This window comes from Drosophila nasuta, chromosome 3 (genome assembly GCF_023558535.2).
Source record: "Drosophila nasuta strain 15112-1781.00 chromosome 3, ASM2355853v1, whole genome shotgun sequence".
In the NCBI taxonomy this organism is placed as follows: Eukaryota; Metazoa; Arthropoda; class Insecta; order Diptera; family Drosophilidae; genus Drosophila; species Drosophila nasuta.
The window spans coordinates 51,215,932-51,233,578 of NC_083457.1; the positions used below are offsets into that span (position 1 = coordinate 51,215,932).

The 17,647-nt window shown below is 41.2% G+C and overlaps 6 protein-coding genes across 8 annotated transcripts; 2 read left to right on the plus strand and 4 right to left on the minus strand.

The window, feature by feature from the left end:
• Positions 1-396: 396 nt before the first annotated feature.
• On the minus strand, positions 397-2,937 carry LOC132787998 (pyrimidodiazepine synthase-like). The gene is made up of 2 exons (XM_060795275.1): positions 1,817-2,937; positions 397-1,184 (listed from the first exon to the last, which is right to left on the minus strand). The coding sequence occupies exons 1-2, from the start codon at positions 1,842-1,844 to the stop codon at positions 496-498; spliced, it is 717 nt and encodes a 238-aa protein (XP_060651258.1). The 5' UTR covers positions 1,845-2,937; the 3' UTR covers positions 397-495.
• A 106-nt stretch (positions 2,938-3,043) lies between these two features.
• On the minus strand, positions 3,044-5,954 carry LOC132787994 (uncharacterized). 3 transcript variants are annotated; one of them, XM_060795270.1, is made up of 6 exons: positions 5,851-5,954; positions 4,651-5,783; positions 4,013-4,593; positions 3,897-3,949; positions 3,732-3,833; positions 3,044-3,666 (listed from the first exon to the last, which is right to left on the minus strand). In XM_060795270.1, the coding sequence occupies exons 1-6, from the start codon at positions 5,925-5,927 to the stop codon at positions 3,456-3,458; spliced, it is 2,157 nt and encodes a 718-aa protein (XP_060651253.1). In that variant the 5' UTR covers positions 5,928-5,954; the 3' UTR covers positions 3,044-3,455. The 3 variants fall into 3 exon arrangements, with proteins under 3 accessions (XP_060651253.1, XP_060651252.1, XP_060651251.1); XM_060795269.1 differs by having other exon boundaries at positions 3,044-3,663; positions 3,897-4,593; XM_060795268.1 differs by having other exon boundaries at positions 3,897-4,593.
• A 582-nt stretch (positions 5,955-6,536) lies between these two features.
• On the plus strand, positions 6,537-8,136 carry LOC132787999 (uncharacterized). Its single transcript, XM_060795276.1, has 2 exons — positions 6,537-6,737; positions 6,808-8,136. The coding sequence occupies exons 1-2, from the start codon at positions 6,593-6,595 to the stop codon at positions 7,299-7,301; spliced, it is 639 nt and encodes a 212-aa protein (XP_060651259.1). The 5' UTR covers positions 6,537-6,592; the 3' UTR covers positions 7,302-8,136.
• LOC132787995 (pseudouridylate synthase 7 homolog) lies at positions 8,024-11,077 on the minus strand. The gene is made up of 5 exons (XM_060795271.1): positions 10,896-11,077; positions 10,641-10,828; positions 10,249-10,578; positions 10,084-10,186; positions 8,024-10,022 (listed from the first exon to the last, which is right to left on the minus strand). The coding sequence occupies exons 1-5, from the start codon at positions 11,033-11,035 to the stop codon at positions 8,630-8,632; spliced, it is 2,154 nt and encodes a 717-aa protein (XP_060651254.1). The 5' UTR covers positions 11,036-11,077; the 3' UTR covers positions 8,024-8,629.
• Positions 11,078-11,176: 99 nt separating this feature from the next.
• On the plus strand, positions 11,177-13,433 carry LOC132787996 (zinc finger CCCH domain-containing protein 3). The gene is made up of 4 exons (XM_060795273.1): positions 11,177-11,979; positions 12,038-12,580; positions 12,635-12,830; positions 12,887-13,433. Exons 1-4 carry the CDS (start codon positions 11,285-11,287, stop codon positions 13,280-13,282), a joined length of 1,830 nt encoding a protein of 609 aa, XP_060651256.1. The 5' UTR covers positions 11,177-11,284; the 3' UTR covers positions 13,283-13,433.
• A 9-nt stretch (positions 13,434-13,442) lies between these two features.
• On the minus strand, positions 13,443-14,723 carry LOC132787997 (THO complex subunit 6). Its single transcript, XM_060795274.1, has 2 exons — positions 14,482-14,723; positions 13,443-14,421 (listed from the first exon to the last, which is right to left on the minus strand). Exons 1-2 carry the CDS (start codon positions 14,592-14,594, stop codon positions 13,506-13,508), a joined length of 1,029 nt encoding a protein of 342 aa, XP_060651257.1. The 5' UTR covers positions 14,595-14,723; the 3' UTR covers positions 13,443-13,505.
• Positions 14,724-17,647: the final 2,924 nt, after the last annotated feature.

Sequence of the window (17,647 nt, forward strand, 5' to 3'; positions counted from 1 at the left end):
GCTTTCTTACTTGTTGATTATAAGTTTTTTTTATTTATTTATTTTCGGTCTCTTTGTTTTAATTGAGAAGTCTCTGACTTATTATTAGTAAGTAATCCATTTTGTGCTTTTGTTTAGGAAGGACTTTTCTATCTTGTGTTTATAACTGTAGGTTTTAATGATGTCTACGTAAACGGGACATTAGAAGGTCAAACAATAATAAGTTCCTACTTTATTATATTCAACATTCAATAGCCGATAAATCTCGCGCAAACTTCGGTAATATGTTCCATATCTACAAAGCAAAATAAAACAACTGTCAATCAAGCCATAAAGGCTAAAACTAATTATACTGAAAGCATTACCTATTTCTAGAGAACTCTATAAATAATAAATGAAAAATCGAGACTTCTGGTTGAATTTCGTTCTTTATTACATTTTATATGAACAACACTAATTTATAGATTTGACTCAATGTCTAGATCAGCATTTAATAAAACTCTCGCTTAAAAAAGTCTATTTTTTGTTCTTAATAAAATCGACGATCTTCTTAAATTGATTCACATGCGTCTCAGGGGAGGTATAATGTGATTGCACCACCTCATCCTTGACGATCAGATCCACCCAAGCGGTGAGCTTAGCATAACGCTCCTTGTTAAAGCTGTATCGTTCCTTGAGGAAATACTCCACTACAGGCAGACGCTCGAACCATGGCCAGATCATGTAGTCCAGAAATCCGGGCTTTTCGCCACCGAAATATGGAGTGCCACGTTTGGCCAGCTCCTCCTCGAATATGTCAAGCACCGGCCAAAGATCGGAACCATCTCCGCCCTGGAGAGCGATCTTCATGAGGGCTCCGCCAGCGGCATTAAAACGTTCCACAAGTATCTTGTCCTGGGCACGCTTCAATGGATCCTTGGACAGCAGAGGATTCTGCGGATACTTCTCGTCCAGATACTCGACAATGATCAGCGACTCGATAATCGAAGGCTTCGACTTTTCGCCCACCAAATGTAGAGCAGGCACCTTCAGCAGAGGACTTACATCCACCAGCCACTCAGGTTTGTTAACCAGATCGATATAGACGACGTGGTGTGGCACCTTCTTGGCATTCAGCGTCAGATGAGCGCGCTGGGCATAGGGACAATAACGATTGGAGTAAAGACGTGGTGCGCCATCATCTGGCAGAGCGGGGTGAGTGGAGCCTAAAACGAATAATCGAGAATTGGTTCGATTAAATTAATCAATAGCTTCGTCATTCAGCGGTCTATAGCTACGTCATGCAGCTTAACTCGCAACTCGCGACAGTAGCAAACTCATTCTCTGATAACTGATAACGATTCGCAGCACGAGCCGAGCATTTGTTTACGGATATCGAGAAATTTCTTTTGCTGATAAGTTACTAAGCAACTAATCGGGCACTACTCATTAACTATTTTAATGACGTCATATATGTTTGGAGGGGGATTTCTAAGGTATTTCTATTATGTCCACTATGAGCAGACACTCTTGATTTGATGACGAGCAATATTGTTGACACTTTATCGCTTAATAATTAAACTAAACCCTCTCTTAGCTAATAAGAGACACAAAACACAAATCAATATCAGAAATCGAACGATTCCGTTACTTTGTTCAGTGTCTTTTTAAAATTAGAAATTTAAAAATTCTCTTTCATTTCTTTTCTGTTAAAAATGTTCTTTCCGTTTTAATAGTTAATTAATAAATTACAAAACAAATCAATGTAATCTTTAACCGACAAAGAGAATTTTTTCCTAATGTAAACTTGGATAACGCGGCGTATACGTGATTAACTTGCAGAAAGTTCGCAACTTACCCTTGGTTAAAGGATTTTCTGCGGTCATTTCGAAGGATTTTTTTTTTAATCGAAGTAAAAATATAAAATTATATTTTGGGAATAACTCTTTTCAAGTTGTCACTTGCTTTGCAATTACCAAAAGGCAACTAACAATCCACAAGCGAAGCGCCTCTCTTAAAATAGCAGTCGACCGGCTGCAAAGCTCTTCAAAAGCTTAAGAGCTTTTGCTCGTAACTCATTTCGCTCTCTTCGCTACTCTTTTAATCTGCATTTAGCGGCGTTTCCTTTTATGCTTATTTAAAAACGATTTTCTTTTGGTTTATTTTTGCGGTTAAAACGCTTTTGCTACATATTCGATTTTTAGTTGTACATATGAATGTTGTTTTTTTTATGTCGGATGTATTATGGTTTTAAATACGCATATTATACGATTGTACATATGCTTATTTTTTTGTTAAGAATCACGTTGATTTGTAAATATATATATTTATATGTATGTATATGTATTTTATGCACGTATTTTGTATATATATGAATGTTTTTCTTTTTGTATATTTTTGGGGAATTCCAATTTACAAATTTGTCGATTTTAATTGAACTTGCCATCTACTAAGTACACACATTTAGATTAAATAGTTTTTGGATTTGTTTTGGTATTTTCTTTTTGAAAAAGTTCTCTTCGGCGGACTTTAAAAAAAATGTGTAACTTACTTCTATTTACAAAATGCTTAATAACTCTATTCCAAACAAATTCCGTTACATGTACAAATATAAAAATACAAAAATACGGCAAATAGAAAATAGCAAAAATATTACAGTTAAAAATGTATTTAACTTTTGAGAAATACATGAATAAATTAAAAATTCGACACCACAGTTGCTGTTACTCATTTCGAAAAAAAAAAAAAACAAAAAATATTTGACATAAAATTTGACTTTTGATGAGATTATCGATTTGTTCCTAATTCATATTTCGATAATAAACTTTAATACTTTTTCCAATCAGTATCGGAATTAATTTCGTTTAACGCCAATAATATTAGCGAAAAAGCCCTTAAACAATTTTCAATGATTATCTTTTATCATTGTCCAGAATACGATGTAATTTTTGGTTCATATTGTTTGATATTCGCTTAATTCGTAAATTGTTCAAAGTTTTGTTGTATAGTTTAAATTGCGCGCTATTTGTTCGCGAGTGGGGAATAAAGTTTTAAAACTACGTTTAAGATTTAAAAATACTACAGAGTTAAATTGTTAATCGTTTGTTTTCCTTTTTTTTTTTTGTGTTTCATTTGCATCGTTGCCTGACTTTTCCATCTTAAAGTTGATTCGTTTACAGTTTCGTTTTTAGACACTTTGAAAAGCGTCCATTAGCTTTGTTTAGTTTTAGTTTTAAATTTAGTTGCTCTATAAAATATGCTGTGTTTGTTTCTGCATTTTTGATCACGGTTCTTGCTATTTGTTCAATATAAATATTTATCTTTTTTTTTTTTTTTTTTTTTGTTCTTTTTCTTCTTTTGATTTACTGGAACGACTTGATTTTGTTCAAAAAATGTTCATCTTATTGCTTCTCTCACTCGTGGCCTGACTCTGGTGGTGGTCTTGTTGTTGTTGCTTTTAATTTGGTTGTAGTTGTATCTGATGCACTGCCTCCGCCTCATGCCTGTGTCAAACCTGGCGATGCTGTTGTGGCACCTCGATCGCTGTTGCTGCTGCTGATGGTCATCTGTCGGCTGGCATTGATGTACTTTTTATGGGGCACAGGTGCAGCTGCTGAGCTGACGGTTGCGTGTTGCAATTGGCTGATGGAGGCAGTTGGATTCGGTGATGAGCTGCTGTTGATGTTGCTCCCACTGTTGTTGCTGCTGCTGTGAACAAGAGAACAGAGTTCTCATCAGATGCTGGGGATTAGGCTGGGCTTTAGGACACACACCCCTTCTGCTCGCCATCCTTTTTGCTATTGAACATGGCCAGCTCGATCTCCGTGTGTTGGCTATTCATATGACGCACCCACTCCGCGGGCGTTTCAAACGAGCTACATTAAGTAAAAACTGTTTTTAATACCCACTCACTTTTGAGGTGCTCTAGCCAAACTTACGTGGAGCAGAGATCGCAGAGCAGGGTCACATGATCCATATTGTTCTCCTGTTGCTGTGGGATGGGAAGAGTTAAGGGCTTGTCCAATACAGTAGCGGCTACTCCAACGGCACTCACCGAGACTCTGCGTCGCTTCTTTGGCACATAGGTTTTCAGCGCTCTCAGCGCCAGATTGCTGTGACTGTGACTGTTGGCAGTGTTGCTGCTGTTGTTGTTGTTGCCGTTGCTGCTACCACTGCCTGTTGCACTCCCAGGCATGCCACTCCCTGCAGCTGCTGCTGTCGGCTCGGCTGCATGTGTGCCCAGGTGACGCACCAGCGTCTTGGTGTCCTCAAACGATTTCTGGCATATCTCGCAAATGAGCACTTTGAAGTTGTTGTAATCACGCAGCGTGTGCTCCTCCGAATCGTCCTGATTGCTGGCATTCGCCTCCAGCTTGACGGCATTGATCTTGAAGTCCAGCGGCTGTTTGGGCGACAGCGGCGCCTCCTGGCTGTGCTCGTGATTGTTGTTGTCGTTGGCTAGCGTCACTGGTGGATTGTTGGACCAATCGGTTGGCTCCTGTTTGATGGTCAGAAAACTGTGCGGATGTGGCGGTGAGCTGGCCAGACGTGGCACAACTGCTGGCGGCACTTCGTAGGGCTTCACAACGTGTTCATAGTGAGAGGCATCATGCGGAAAGTACTCATGAGGCGGAGCTGAAAGGTGCAACATGTTTGAAACTTTACAATTTAAGGATTGCAAGCAAATCTTACCACGCTCACAGGAACGTTCGCGACGCAGACGACGTTCATAAACCAAACCCACATCGTCACGTTCCCGCTCGCAGAGCGATTCCTCCACAAGACGCTCGCGCTCTGCGTAGTCTGGCCGGCGCAGAGATGGCTCCGCAGGCTCGGTGGGCGGCGCAGCCAGTGGACAACTGCTGCAGCCAACTTCTGTGCAAATCGACATGGGAGGTGCTTGTGTTTGTTGCGGTGGCGGTGGTGCAGACGCTGCTAAGCCAGCTGCTGTGGACTGTGGTAGACTTTCGACTTGACTCGACGCCGCATAGCAGCACTTGTCCTCAGGATCGATGGCCACCTCCTTGTTGACAGATATGCCACCAACGCTGCTCGCATGCATCTTACTGCTACTGGTGGCTACACTCAGCAATCCACCCGTATGGCTGGCCATTTTCGGTGACTTGACAATCACTGGACTGTCTTTTGGCATGACGGAAGCACCTAAGCCGCGAAATTGTTGCTGCTGCTGCTGATGATGATGATGATGGGAATGAGAGTGATGCGGTGGCTGATGCTGTTGTTGATGCGTATGATGATGATCGAGGGAGTAGCGTGCCGAGATGCTGCCGCTGCTGCTGCTCGCCTTGTTGCTGTACATATCACTGGAAAGCTGTGTCGACGACATCGATGGAGGCGGCGGTGGCGGTGGCGGCGCTAATGAAGAGCGTGTGCCATTGGAGATGTAAACAGCGCCGCTTGGCTCGCGCTGATGATGTAGACCATGATGGTGGCCATGATGAGCAGCGCTGGTGCCACTTGAGCCGCCACCAGAGCTGGTGCGACAGAGTCCTCGTATCTTCAGCATTTCGCCGCCACGCAGCACTTCGTTGAGAATGTCGTTGGAGACTGTGGCTTCGCCGCTGTACATGTATTGCACCAGGATTTGGATGGCACGATGACTCAAATCGGGCGGAAGCACAATGTAGAAGACGCCGCTGGGTGATTGATTATTTATGGGCGCCGTATCGAACATAGTAGCAAAGAACTGGCTGCAGGAGCTCAGTATGAATTTGTGCGCCGATATGCCCACGGTGGGAATATCCGAGTTGATGCCACAATTGTTGTACGAACTGTACAGTACAACGTCTGCGAACTTTTCATTTCTGTGAGAGTGTAATCAATCAAATTAGCAAGAAAACTAACACAAACGTTGCATTCTTCCAAACTTACTTGTATAGGGTGGATATGGAAGTATTCAAATAGGACAGATGCGAATCCCACTTCAGATGGTAGTTTTCGGCAGCCATCTTTGCGGCCCAGGAGCACTACTGCCCCTGCTTTTGTTTTTGTTGTAGTTGTGGGTCGCGGCATATAAAAACAAAATCAATAATAAAACCGATAAGTGAGTGGGCGTAATAATTCAAATTTGTCGTTACATTTAAGAGTACAGCGCTTACGGAGCTATCATGCACTTATCAAGCTATCGATTTGTGTTTGTCGAACTCAGTGTGACCACTCTTGATACTATTTCGAATTCCAGGGTTTAATTAAAAGTTACTGTTCAAGAAAAACGTTTTGTGATTCGTAAATATAAAAAAAAATCAACTAGTTTGTCAATTTTCCTAATAATTATGGTGTTCTAATGTACGCCGTAGTTTGCTATAAAAAAATCCTTGCACTGACTTTGGTAGAAAATACTAAAACATTACCAGCAGCATTTTCTGTATTTTTACATAAGAACATAATTCCTATTAAAACGAAATTTACATTTATAAATGTTTTTTAGATGTTCCTTCAAATTAAAATTCAAATGAATTTGATATTCAATTTTAACTCCACTGCAAAAACTGAATCTAGTTTAAAATATTTTACAGCAATCGATTTATCGATAGAAAGTGTCATCGGTTCTTACCCATCTCTAGTGCAAAGTTGTTATAGTAATAATATTATTGTTTGTTTGTTTACAAACACAATGTCTTACTTTGACCATCGCCTTATTGAATTTGTGCGTGCCAATCCTATTTTACACAAACGCGACCTGCGCAACACTCCTTACGAGTCCCGCAAAAAGAAAAGAGAATTGTGGTGTAGCATTGCAACTTCCCTGGAAACGGACGGTAAGCGAAACTAAATACATAAATTGCTAATTGGCAATAGCTGAGAGAGAATTTGTTCACGAACCATTAGTGCAAACGTGCATTACACGCTGGAGATATATGCAAGACAAGCTGAGACGGGAGTTGCTGAAAGAGCACTCGGATTGGAGTTTGCTGGACAAATTGCGTTTCATTGGACAGCACAAGAACAATGAGAGACATCAACTGCAGCAGGCTGTGACAACGTCGGCCCACATAAATGTAAGTTGGCGCGCCCTCAGTCCCGGGCAGCTCATCGAGCACACCGCTGATGATGAGGACGATGCGCTGCAGGAGGCAATGGACGAGCAGCATGTGGTACCCCAACCCCAACCCCAATCCCAGCCACCACCATCATCATCAATAGTAGTGGCTGGCAGCAGTAACAGCGGTAATAGCAACGAGGACCTCATGAAACGCATCGAGGCTTTGTTGCAGGGCTTGGGTACAAATCGCTCCAAGGCAGAGAAGAAAATCGTGGCCTATTTGTGTAAATGCACGCTGCGCTCTCTCAATGATGAGCAAATCGATGATATATTTATTTAATCAACTCCCCTCCAAAGCCCTCCCCGACTCGACCACGAACTGATTAGTTTTAATTTGTAATTTAGTTTCTTAAAGATTTTTTTTGCATATTTTTTGGGGTTGTGGGTTGGGCAGAAACAAAAATCGAAGTCAAGTCAAGTTTTGTGAGCCACACCAAAAACAACTCTTACTATGACGCAGTTAGTTTGGTGAAGCGTAGCCGTGTTGCCTCCTAGTTGGTCAAAGAGTGCGCGCGCAAGCAATAACATCATGTCCAATATTCAATGTTTGCTTGTCTGGCTGAGGGACAATGGATGGGTAGGAGAGCAGGGGGGACAGCAGGTGGGGGTAGACGACGCCAAACAAGCATTTAGTTTATTAATTTTGATGAGTCTTTGGCAGCAATAATATTATGAGTAATTCACCCTGCCCCTGCGATCAAGCAACCTCCCCACCCCTCGTAAATTGTATATCAACAACTAATATAAACGACTCCTCCTACTCACTTACACTACCACTCCACAGAGGGCGCCCTCCGCCACCTTTCTAAAGTTGTAGCTGCTGCTGCTGCTGTAGCGCATTAACACCACATTATCGATTGATTTGAGGCGAAAGCACGCACAAAAATCAATAAACATGCAAAGTCAATGCAAAATAATTGTACAGTTCGATAGTAGTTGTAGTTTACTTTTAACTTGGCCACAAATCAATCACAATTTCTGTATTAGCTTGCTATTTATTATTTGTGTATTGCAACTAAGTATTTGCTTTTGATTTTATTCAAAAAATACGCGCGCCCAAATCTCAAATATATGTTGTATATGTATATGTATGTAAATATATGTGATTCACCTTAGATCTCCTTCGTGTTTGTTTCGATTAACTGACAAAGATGCTTTGTCTTATCTTTTGTGTGTTGTACACGCGACTCTTGGTGTTATTTGTTATTGTTATTCTTCTTTTACAACATTTATGTAGACACACGCACGCACATACACACACACACGTTGGACACACACTGTGCTCAATGCGCAGCGCGTCCAAAGCTCTCGCTTGTCAGCGTACTAATGGCAAACAACGGCAAAGGTAACGGAATAGGACTTGCTCACAAGTTGGTCTCGGTCCTGCTGCCCACGGCTGCCAATAGAGAGCGCCACCAGACAAAGGGCCAGAGTACAAAGAGAGAGCGCGTGAGAGAGAGAAAACGTGCACTCACGTGCGCATTGTTATTGTTGTGGTTGGTCTGAAGTAACACACACACATACGTATATATTTGAATACGCACTCGAAGAGCGCGCGTAAATTGATTTTCATTATCGATTTTTTTATGTGATGGCCGAACGTTACATTCAAATTGGCTGCGGCTGCGCCTCAGCTGCAACTTCGTCTACAACTGCTGCTGGAACTTCGACAGTCACTTCATCAGCAATCGTTGGAGTATCCTGCTCCGATTTCTTGAGTAGTTCCTCCTGCTCTAACAGCATTTGCGCCGCTGTCGATGTATCCTGTTTGAACAGCTCGCGAAGAAACATTGTGGCATAAGCAGCGGCTGGCAATGTGAACTCAAGCAGCAGAGCTCTATATTTGCTCTCAGCTTCAACTGGTTCGGGAGTTACTTCGATGCTTTTTAGTTGTTCCCAGTCGGAGGCTATCAAAGTGTCTTCAGGTGTACTGTAGCGACGGAAACTCCATTTCAAATCATCGGTTTTTATCAGCAATTTACGATAGGCACCGCCCAGCGCGTAGGTCTTCTCATTGTGACGCAATTGCTCTGAGGAGAGGCCATCCTCGGCCAGCATTTGCTCATACCAGGCGCCGCATTCATTGCTAGGATAAGTGATATCATAGCCAGGCAATGGCAGAACAACATCCGACAATTTGTACTTTCCGCTGGCAATATCTTCAGCCGTTAGAGGACGAACTTTGCGCTTATAAATCGACTGCTCCTCCTCCACGGACAGCAAACTGTCGGTATCGACATCCATATCATCTTCCACAGCCTCCTCCTCAGCTTCAACAGCAGCCTCTTCATTAGCTGTCACCTGCTCACTGTTATCCTCCTCGACATAGACCAAATCACCAGGTATTAATTGCAAGCCAAACTCCTTGATGCGACGCGATGCAATGCGATTGAAGATCAGACTCTGATAGGCATGAGGATATAACAACAGCATATTGCGTGGTATGCGTCGCAGTGCAGCAGAGTAATCACTTTCCCCGAAACTAGCCAAACCATCCAGCAGCTTCTTCTCTATGTACTTGTTATTGTAGAACTTGGCGGCGGCAGCAGCTGAATCGCGATTTTGCCACCACGACTCGCGTATAACACGCATAAATTCAACATCATTGTCGCGAGGTTTAAGGATTAGTTCACAAGCCAACTTGTAGTCACGTTTAAGTAGCGCAACGCCAATCTCATAGGTGGGCACGCTAGCGCTATTTCCGAAACGCTGCAGCCCATAGTAGTTGATAAAGCCACGTTCTTTGAGTGATTGTAGAGCCAGCTCGATGTGCTCCTGTTCCTGTGTAATGTGTCGCAATGCAATCCGGAAGCGATTGCCCTGCAGATCGCCTAGTTTTAGTGTGGTAGGCTTAAAGCTAAAATTGCCAATGTAAACGTTGCGCATGATGCGGGCAGCTTGTGCAATTGCCTCAGGAGTGCGACGTTTAATGCAAAAGCTTTGTGTGGTCTTCGCACGCTTGTCCTTAGTACCGCTGTAATTCACCTGGGAGGGACGCAGACTAAAGAGCGCAAATGGTTAGTTATATTATTAATCTTTCGCAATCTCTACTTGATACTTACTTCAAGCGTGAGGCAATTGTGGCAGCCACTTCACTGGTGTCCACATTTACTTTGTGCACTAAAAAGTTGACATATTCTGCCGGGAAGTTCCAACGGTTGTCGGCTGAAATAAAAATTAATTCATTACAGAATTGTAAAGAGTTTACTATTATTATTTACACTTACAGCGACCGGGTTTTGGTTTTGCAATGCGTATGACTTTCTTGACCTCAGCTGCCTCAGTCTCCGGAGGCACCTGTTGCTCTCCTTCGCTGCTCTGGGGCGGCTGCTGGTCAAGTGTCTTAGATATTAGTTTGCCATTGTACAGCTGTTTAATAAGCTGATGGATTTGTGTGCGTTGCTCCTTATAGAGACTGGTTACATCGACATCCACATTTTGCTCAATCTTTGCATCATATTTGGCTGTGGACAAGGCGGCTATCTGCTCCCAAACACTATTATCAATTACAGTTTCCAGTTTCTTACGCCATTCCTCCAGTTGTGCAGCATCCACAGCTACGTATAAAAACATTCAATTCAATAAATAAATTTTATTTTGAACTTAAATTGTGACTCACGTTGTATTTCCTGCTTGGGCACATTGAGGTCGTTGAGCTGCAACACGTGCCCATCAGTATTTATTTCATTCACATGAAAATCGGAAAAACGTGATTTTAGGATGCCCGTGAAACCGGCTAAATCCGGATTTGTAAACTCTGTGATGCCAACTTGATTCTCACGAAGCGTGCACTTTTGTTGAGGTTGTCTAAGAAACGTTCAAGACAAAAGCCGGCTTTAGCAATAAAAACGATTACATTAATTGTGAAACTCACTTGTTACGGGTAAATGTGTGTGGCTTTCCATTGCTATGCTTAGCGTGTTCCTTCTTCTGATCGCGCCAATTGTTTTTGTTGTATGGTTTGGATTGGAAATTCCGACGTCCTCCTCGTCCACGACCGCGATCCTTGCCCATGTTTTTAAGAATTGTCACTGCTGATAATATGCCATTCACATGTGCTCGCTAATTTATTGCACCATCAGAAAAAGTTAGACCATACTGAAATGTATAGCTGTGGTATATTTCGGAATGCAATGTGCGGTCACACTGCTGTGAACCTTTGTGTTTGTGTAAATTCAGAGAAAAATAACTCAAGCTTGTGATTGAAATATTACACAAATTTATAATTTAAATAAAATAGAAAGCAAGATAAACGGTATAAAAATGCTGCCACATATAAGCGCTGAAGAGAACATATCACCCGTGGGTCGAAAAGTGTATATAAATCCCAATTTTCATAAGCAATTCAACAGTTCAACAGCGCAGCTTCAAGGTCGACCAAATAATGTTGCTGATAATAATGCGTTGCAGTCATGGGATCGTCCAGCAATTCATATAAATCCACAATTTCTTCAGCGACAACGCGAACTACAACTGCAGCAGCTACAACAACAGCAACAGGAACACCTGCTGCAACAGCAGCTGCTTCAGCAACAACAACAACAACAGCAGCAGCAACAGGAGCAACAGCTTATTACGTATTATCAGCAAACTGTTGCTGCTGCTGCTGTTACTGATATGACGCCCCCTCCAGCGAAGATTATAAGCAAGGCCAGCACTTGCCTAGTGCGCAAGCAGGCAATTAAGAAGACTGTGGTGCCCACACCAATTGTACGCCCGCAACCACCTTTAGTTAGCATATCCAAGTTAAAACTAATACGTCAACCAACGACGACTATAACAACAGCCACCGCTCCAACCGTTCCAGCTACCAAACGCACACAATATAAGCTTGTGCGTGCTATTTCTTTGAACACCAAGAGCAGCACTCCACTGGTAAAGAAGCGACGCAGTCGCGACTTTGTTGCGCGCTACGCTTTAAGACGCACAAATGATGCAGTAACTGGCAAAAAACTGAGGTAAACAACATCGTAATAACAACATCAACAGTTAGTGTAACTTAATATACATTTGCAGCTTAAAATCACCTATATTAAAGCTAAGCGTGAATAAGAGCTTGAGCATGGTCAGCATACATGGTGTTATGTACAAAAAGACGGCGAAGAATAAGCTAACTAAACTGGATGCCAACAGATTGTTGCCCAAGACAGCCATGCCACAGCCGCAACAACAGCAGAAAGCAACCAGCTCTACAGGTCGCACATTGTTTGTGCGCGGTACCAAGTTTGTGCTCGATCCCTCCGGTTGTCGTTTGACCCGCGTGCCCGTCAACGCGCCTCAACTGAGTGTCAATAGAAATCTACGTTTGCGTATCGACATTGGTGGCTTGACCTATGTGTCGTCGGCCAAGACTCAGAACGTTTTCATACGCACCACGAATCATGTTTCGCGTGCCCATCTCATGACAGCCAAGCAGCGTAGCATGCAGCTGCTGAATCGCTCTCTTGTCAAGACTAATGTGCCCTGTGCCATCTTTCAGCGTCTGGGCAAATGTGCGGCTCACAGTCGCGGCAAGTGTAGACGGTTGCATGATAAACGACAAGTGGCCATCTGTTCAAGGTATATGTGATTTCTTTACATTGCTTAACTGTTAATTTTGCCCTTTTTCTGCAGATTCTTGCGTGGTGAGTGCAAGAAGGAGGACTGTCTGTTGTCGCACAATGTGACGCTAGAGAAGATGCCCGTGTGTCGTTATTATTTGCGTGGTGTTTGCGTGCGCGAGGATTGTCCATATCTGCATAAGAAACTCAGTCACAAGGCGGAGATATGCATTGACTTTTTACGTGGCTATTGCGCACGCGCGGCTGATGTAAGTTTAATTCTATATTATTTTTTATTTCTTATTAAATCTCTTGTCACTTTAAGTGCAATATGCGTCATGAATTCGTATGCCCCGAATTTGCTCGCAAGGGCAAATGCGAGCTGTCCAATTGCAACTATTGCAAACAGATGAAGCAACAAAAGTTGACGACCGTCAAGAGCAAAGCGATAGTTAAACCTAAACCTAAGGCAACCGTCCAAAAGAAGCCAGTTGCTAAAGAAATTCATATAGATGAGACGCCCAGCAGTTCACGGTACTTTAAATGTGATAGTGATAAGTATGAGGTGCTACCCGAGGAACAGCAGCAGCAGCCAAATGATTTGGATGATGGTGATGATGAGGAAACATCAGGTGCCCTCGGCGGTCCACGGCAGCGAATTAAGCTGGGAACGTTGCCGGCATTTATACCACTTGGTGACAGCGAGGAGCAAACCAAATGACTGCCTAGGACACAAAATGTTTCAGGTACAAATTAAATCATTAAGTAGGTAATATTTAGTTTTGCATAAGTTTTAATTTCTTTAGTATTTAGGTTGAGAAATTAGTACTTTCAAATAAAGTTCCGCTATATTCAAAAAACACTTTGAATGTAGGATGATATTATCAGTACCAAAACTAAATGCGTTTATTTACATAGAATTAAGGTGCTTACAACTAAATACTCTAAAATGAAGCATCCTCGTCGAATGGTTCCTCATTGTCAGCGTCACTATCTTCGGTGTATAATTCAAGTTTGCTGTCTAGAAATCGAAAATCTTTTAGTATGTGCAACTTGTTGCTGAAGCCAGCTATTGACATGAACTTGAATGGACTCAATTGCCATACAGCCGAGTAGCTAGCCGTGTGCTCTACGGGAATGTTTGCCTGCAATGTGCCGTTGAGTGTGTAGAACTGAACATGATTGTGCTCGCCACCAATGAAAACTGAGTCATCCACAAAATCACAAACATGCACACGGCCAGGAAAATCAAAGGCTCGTGTATATTGCATAGAGTCCAAATGAAAGATAGCAGGACGTGGTCCGCCACCGCAAATCAGCCAACCATCGTTGACAGAGATGGCACCAATCCATTTGCCCCAATCCGGTCGCAGCAGATCGGGATTTTTGTAGGGTTCCATTTGCGACGTCTCCTGCTGTTGTTTGTCGCACCAGGCGCGCACAGTGCCGTCCTCGGCACCAGAATAGATGCGTCCATCTGACTGTCCCACCACGCAGTGTATGTAGTCGGTGTGTCCTCTGAATTCACGCTCTATGCGTCCATCTTCCAGATTAATTTTATGAATTACATTATCGCCACACCCGGCATACAATGCATCTGTTTCCGGGCACAGCCAAAGACAGTTTACATCTGGCACTTGGACAGCATCAATTTGCATGGGAATTTTGATTTCCCAGGCTCGCTTTGTACTCAAAATTTCTTCTTCCTCGTTCCACTTCAGCCCATAGATGATGCCAATTGCGCCAACTATGAGAAAGTCACGATGAAAGGCGAGACAATTGATGGCAACATCGTTTCCTTGCGGACGTATCACAAACTTGTTTGGCGGCTCCTCGCTGCCCTTCTCCAGTTCTTTTAAGCTGCAAATTAAACATTCATTTATTGGCATTTTTCACGAATATTGTTTACTGATTGCTTACCTGAGTATGAAAATGTCGCCAAATTGATTACCCGCAAAAAGGAATTTTTGAGAAGTTGATATAGTTTGAGCCACGACATTGTTGTAGGCACGCTTAAGTTCTCTTTCTTTCATGACTAATTATTTATTGACTTTTAAAATGAACAATATAAACAACGCGATTTGTATGCCGGCTGTTGTAGACCACAAGTAAAGATCTAAAATATACATACGTCATATGACAAAATACTGAAATCTCGATAAATGTCCGCTGGTCACACACAGATTTCGATAAATTTTCAAAACGAATATAGGAAGGTGAATACTTTTAAACAGCGTCTTATTTTTCGGGTTTTTTCCACTGAGCTACGTTTAAAAAAATGCTTTTCGGAAAAACAAAAATCAAGTAAGGTAATTTTTCTGTATGTTCGAATGCAGTTGAGGGAAGTAAAGAAGAAGTAGGTAACTGGCAACCTAAAGGGTGGGAGAATACAATAATATAATATAAACGTGGAAAACCTTTTAAAAGCTAAAAACAATTGACCTTTTATTTATTTTCTTAAATTTTGACCGTTAATAATTAGTATCATTACAATATACTAAACAAAAACGTATCGTGTATATCGATTTACTTCGCCAATCGATTTCGGAAATTAGAACATGGTGGCAGCTTTGTTTCCGTTGGGCGGGATATAATAATTTAAATGCATTTCTGAGAAATGAAATACGTTGGCTTGATTTCGGTGTTATTCTTTAGAATATCTAATTTAAATTTACATTTTTGGGGGTGACATTAATTCTGCTCTGTTGCGATATTAAAACAACAATTAGCAAAACATATATATGCAAAATGCAAAACATTTGTTGACAATCGTTGCAGTTTGAGTACAGCTGCATGACAATTTGTGATTATGGCCATAAATATTAAAATCCAGTTCCGACAATATGCGATTCTGTTTTTTTTGTTTTCCATAAAGTTCAGTGACATGTTACAGACAAGCTTGCTGCTTAATTCTGTAAGTCCACAGTAGCACGAGGAAGTTTATTCAACTAATTATCCATACCTCGTATTTATTTAATTCGTAAACAAGACATCATATTTATATTTGTTGGATTCTTTATGTGCAAATAAAACATTCTAAAAAAAGAGGGATCACAATATCGAATGTATGCGCACGTTTCTGTCGTGAATTTATGTTGTATAATTTAATTTGATAAAGCGGATTTAAGTTTGGCTAATAGTGTTGTTTTTGTCTTTTATATTGTCAGCTTTGTCGATTATTTTGACAGTTCTAATTTAAATGCAAATTTTAAATGGCATATTCACTGCGATTGATAATTAATTATATCGATCGTCTTTTGGCGACGCCAATTTGCCATCGACGCCACAAAATAGTCAAATAAACGAGAACAAAGCTTACACCACAAAAATTCCAATACAGAGTCATAAACGTTAGAATTTTTGTTTTACTAGCACACACACGTTTAATGCCCAATGCGGTTTTCCAGCTTTATCTATTGACAACAGATATCAAGTTTTAAAAGTAGCCGGAGCTGCGCTTCATTTGATAACACTTTTAATGCTTGGGCATAATTTGAAAACTTGTTGACTTATAAATAACATACGGACGAATTTGATTAAACGCAAATCAATTTGAATGATTCGCTTTAACGGCTTTCTTTCAACTCCAATTGATAGCACATCTGGCATATTGGCATGGGCAATTTAATTCGCAATTCAATTTTGGGAAATACCAGTTAAAAAAAGACAATAACTGCAGCCGTCTGGCGCCAATCAATTCCAATTTCTTTGCCTCTTTTTTTGCCCTCGGGGGGCGAGCATCATTTTTTGACTAATGATAAACGCGATCTCAGATTCAGTCTCGGATTTAGTCTGATGACCGACCGCAAGCAAACACAAATACGAAAGTCTAAACACGAGTGTGCACAACTCTGATATACCCTATAATTAGTTAATGACTGAATCCGTTGTAATAGATTTAAAATATAATAATTCAGATAAGCTATTTGTAGTAATTATCATTTATAAAATTTAAATTTGACACATTTATATAAGGTGGTAATACCTGCTTAACAGTTATGATTACCGGGTATACAAATTGTGTTTGTTACACACACTAGCACAAAGCGTATCGTCATGGGAGTTTGTTATTGGCTTTTGGCCCAGTATTTTAGTTTTTGGGAATTCCGAAACGCTATTGATTTCTTCCATAGCATCGCATCGGCTGATGCCTGTTTCTTAGCGGCTCTTTCTTCTTTCCTTTAATTTATGTTTTTTTTTTTTGCTCACAAAATTAGAATTTGATTTAGCTTTGGGGTCTTGAGCATAAAATGAAACCGACCCAACCGGATCTACCATAGTTTGCCAAATCGCATTTAAACATTTTCGAAAGCATACTGTCTCCGAACCGGGGAATTGCGGTTGCGAATTAGGGATAGGGGCAAGGGTGAGGGGTGAGGGAGTAACCAAATTACTGGCATATTGACTACTGGTTCTACGCGACAGCTTCTGCTTATCATTCACGTTCGTTATGGACGTTTTTTAATTAATTTGTTTAGCTTCAAATCAAATAAATTGCGTTCCGTTTTGCCTTGCGGGCTGACGTCAACATTTTGTTTTGTTTTTTGTCATTGTTGTTTTGTTGTTGTTGTTGTTGTTGTTGGGGGCGGGACCAATAAAAAGGCAAATTGATTGCAACTCCGGGGGTTAATGCACTTTCATACCCTATGACATAGGTAGAGCTTTTTTTCCAATTTGATCCAATTTCTAGCCCCGGAATATCCAAATCTGACAAATACCTCAAGGTCAGCTACTTTCTCGAGCAAGGTAAACAAGATTTTTGGCGCCAGTTTCAAGCCGCTGAACTTTGTTGACAAAATAAATAAGTAATAAAAAGAAATAAAAATCGAAAAAAACAACAGCAAAAACAAAAACAAAAGCAGATACATTTCGTCGGGTGTTTCCCGAAAAGGCGATTTGCATATAATATTTACATAGTATTTAAATCGCATTTTGTTATAAATCTTTTTGGCTTCTGTCTGAGGAATTTTTGAATTGCCTTAATATCACAGCTGCCATTAGTTAAAGCATTTAATTTAAATTAGTTTAAATCGTTAAGATTTAAATGGAAATTTCGAAATTTTATTGCAATCAACCCGATCGACCA

What these genes read in the sequence shown, in the direction of transcription:
- LOC132787997 (XM_060795274.1), bottom strand. Translation starts at nt 14,594, where the DNA reads ATGAAAGAAAGAGAACTTAAGCGTGCCTACAACAATGTCGTGGCTCAA. An exon ending in GGCGACATTTTCATACTCAG is followed by an intron (nt 14,422 to 14,481) that starts GTAAGCAATCAG and finishes TTTAATTTGCAG; the next exon opens with CTTAAAAGAACTGGAGAAGG.
- LOC132787998 (XM_060795275.1), bottom strand. Translation starts at nt 1,844, where the DNA reads ATGACCGCAGAAAATCCTTTAACCAAGG. An exon ending in AGAAAATCCTTTAACCAAGG is followed by an intron (nt 1,185 to 1,816) that starts GTAAGTTGCGAA and finishes TATTCGTTTTAG; the next exon opens with GCTCCACTCACCCCGCTCTG.
- LOC132787996 (XM_060795273.1), top strand. Translation starts at nt 11,285, where the DNA reads ATGCTGCCACATATAAGCGCTGAAGAGAACATATCACCCGTGGGTCGA. An exon ending in GTAACTGGCAAAAAACTGAG is followed by an intron (nt 11,980 to 12,037) that starts GTAAACAACATC and finishes ATACATTTGCAG; the next exon opens with CTTAAAATCACCTATATTAA. An exon ending in ATTGCGCACGCGCGGCTGAT is followed by an intron (nt 12,831 to 12,886) that starts GTAAGTTTAATT and finishes TGTCACTTTAAG; the next exon opens with TGCAATATGCGTCATGAATT.
- LOC132787999 (XM_060795276.1), top strand. Translation starts at nt 6,593, where the DNA reads ATGTCTTACTTTGACCATCGCCTTATTGAATTTGTGCGTGCCAATCCT. An exon ending in AACTTCCCTGGAAACGGACG is followed by an intron (nt 6,738 to 6,807) that starts GTAAGCGAAACT and finishes ACGAACCATTAG; the next exon opens with TGCAAACGTGCATTACACGC.
- LOC132787995 (XM_060795271.1), bottom strand. Translation starts at nt 11,035, where the DNA reads ATGGGCAAGGATCGCGGTCGTGGACGAGGAGGACGTCGGAATTTCCAA. An exon ending in CACACATTTACCCGTAACAA is followed by an intron (nt 10,829 to 10,895) that starts GTGAGTTTCACA and finishes AACGTTTCTTAG; the next exon opens with ACAACCTCAACAAAAGTGCA. An exon ending in AAAACCAAAACCCGGTCGCT is followed by an intron (nt 10,187 to 10,248) that starts GTAAGTGTAAAT and finishes TTTTTATTTCAG; the next exon opens with CCGACAACCGTTGGAACTTC.
- LOC132787994 (XM_060795268.1), bottom strand. Translation starts at nt 5,927, where the DNA reads ATGGCTGCCGAAAACTACCATCTGAAGTGGGATTCGCATCTGTCCTAT. An exon ending in CTCTGCGATCTCTGCTCCAC is followed by an intron (nt 3,834 to 3,896) that starts GTAAGTTTGGCT and finishes TACTTAATGTAG; the next exon opens with CTCGTTTGAAACGCCCGCGG. An exon ending in AAGGATGGCGAGCAGAAGGG is followed by an intron (nt 3,667 to 3,731) that starts GTGTGTGTCCTA and finishes TCTTGTTCACAG; the next exon opens with CAGCAGCAACAACAGTGGGA.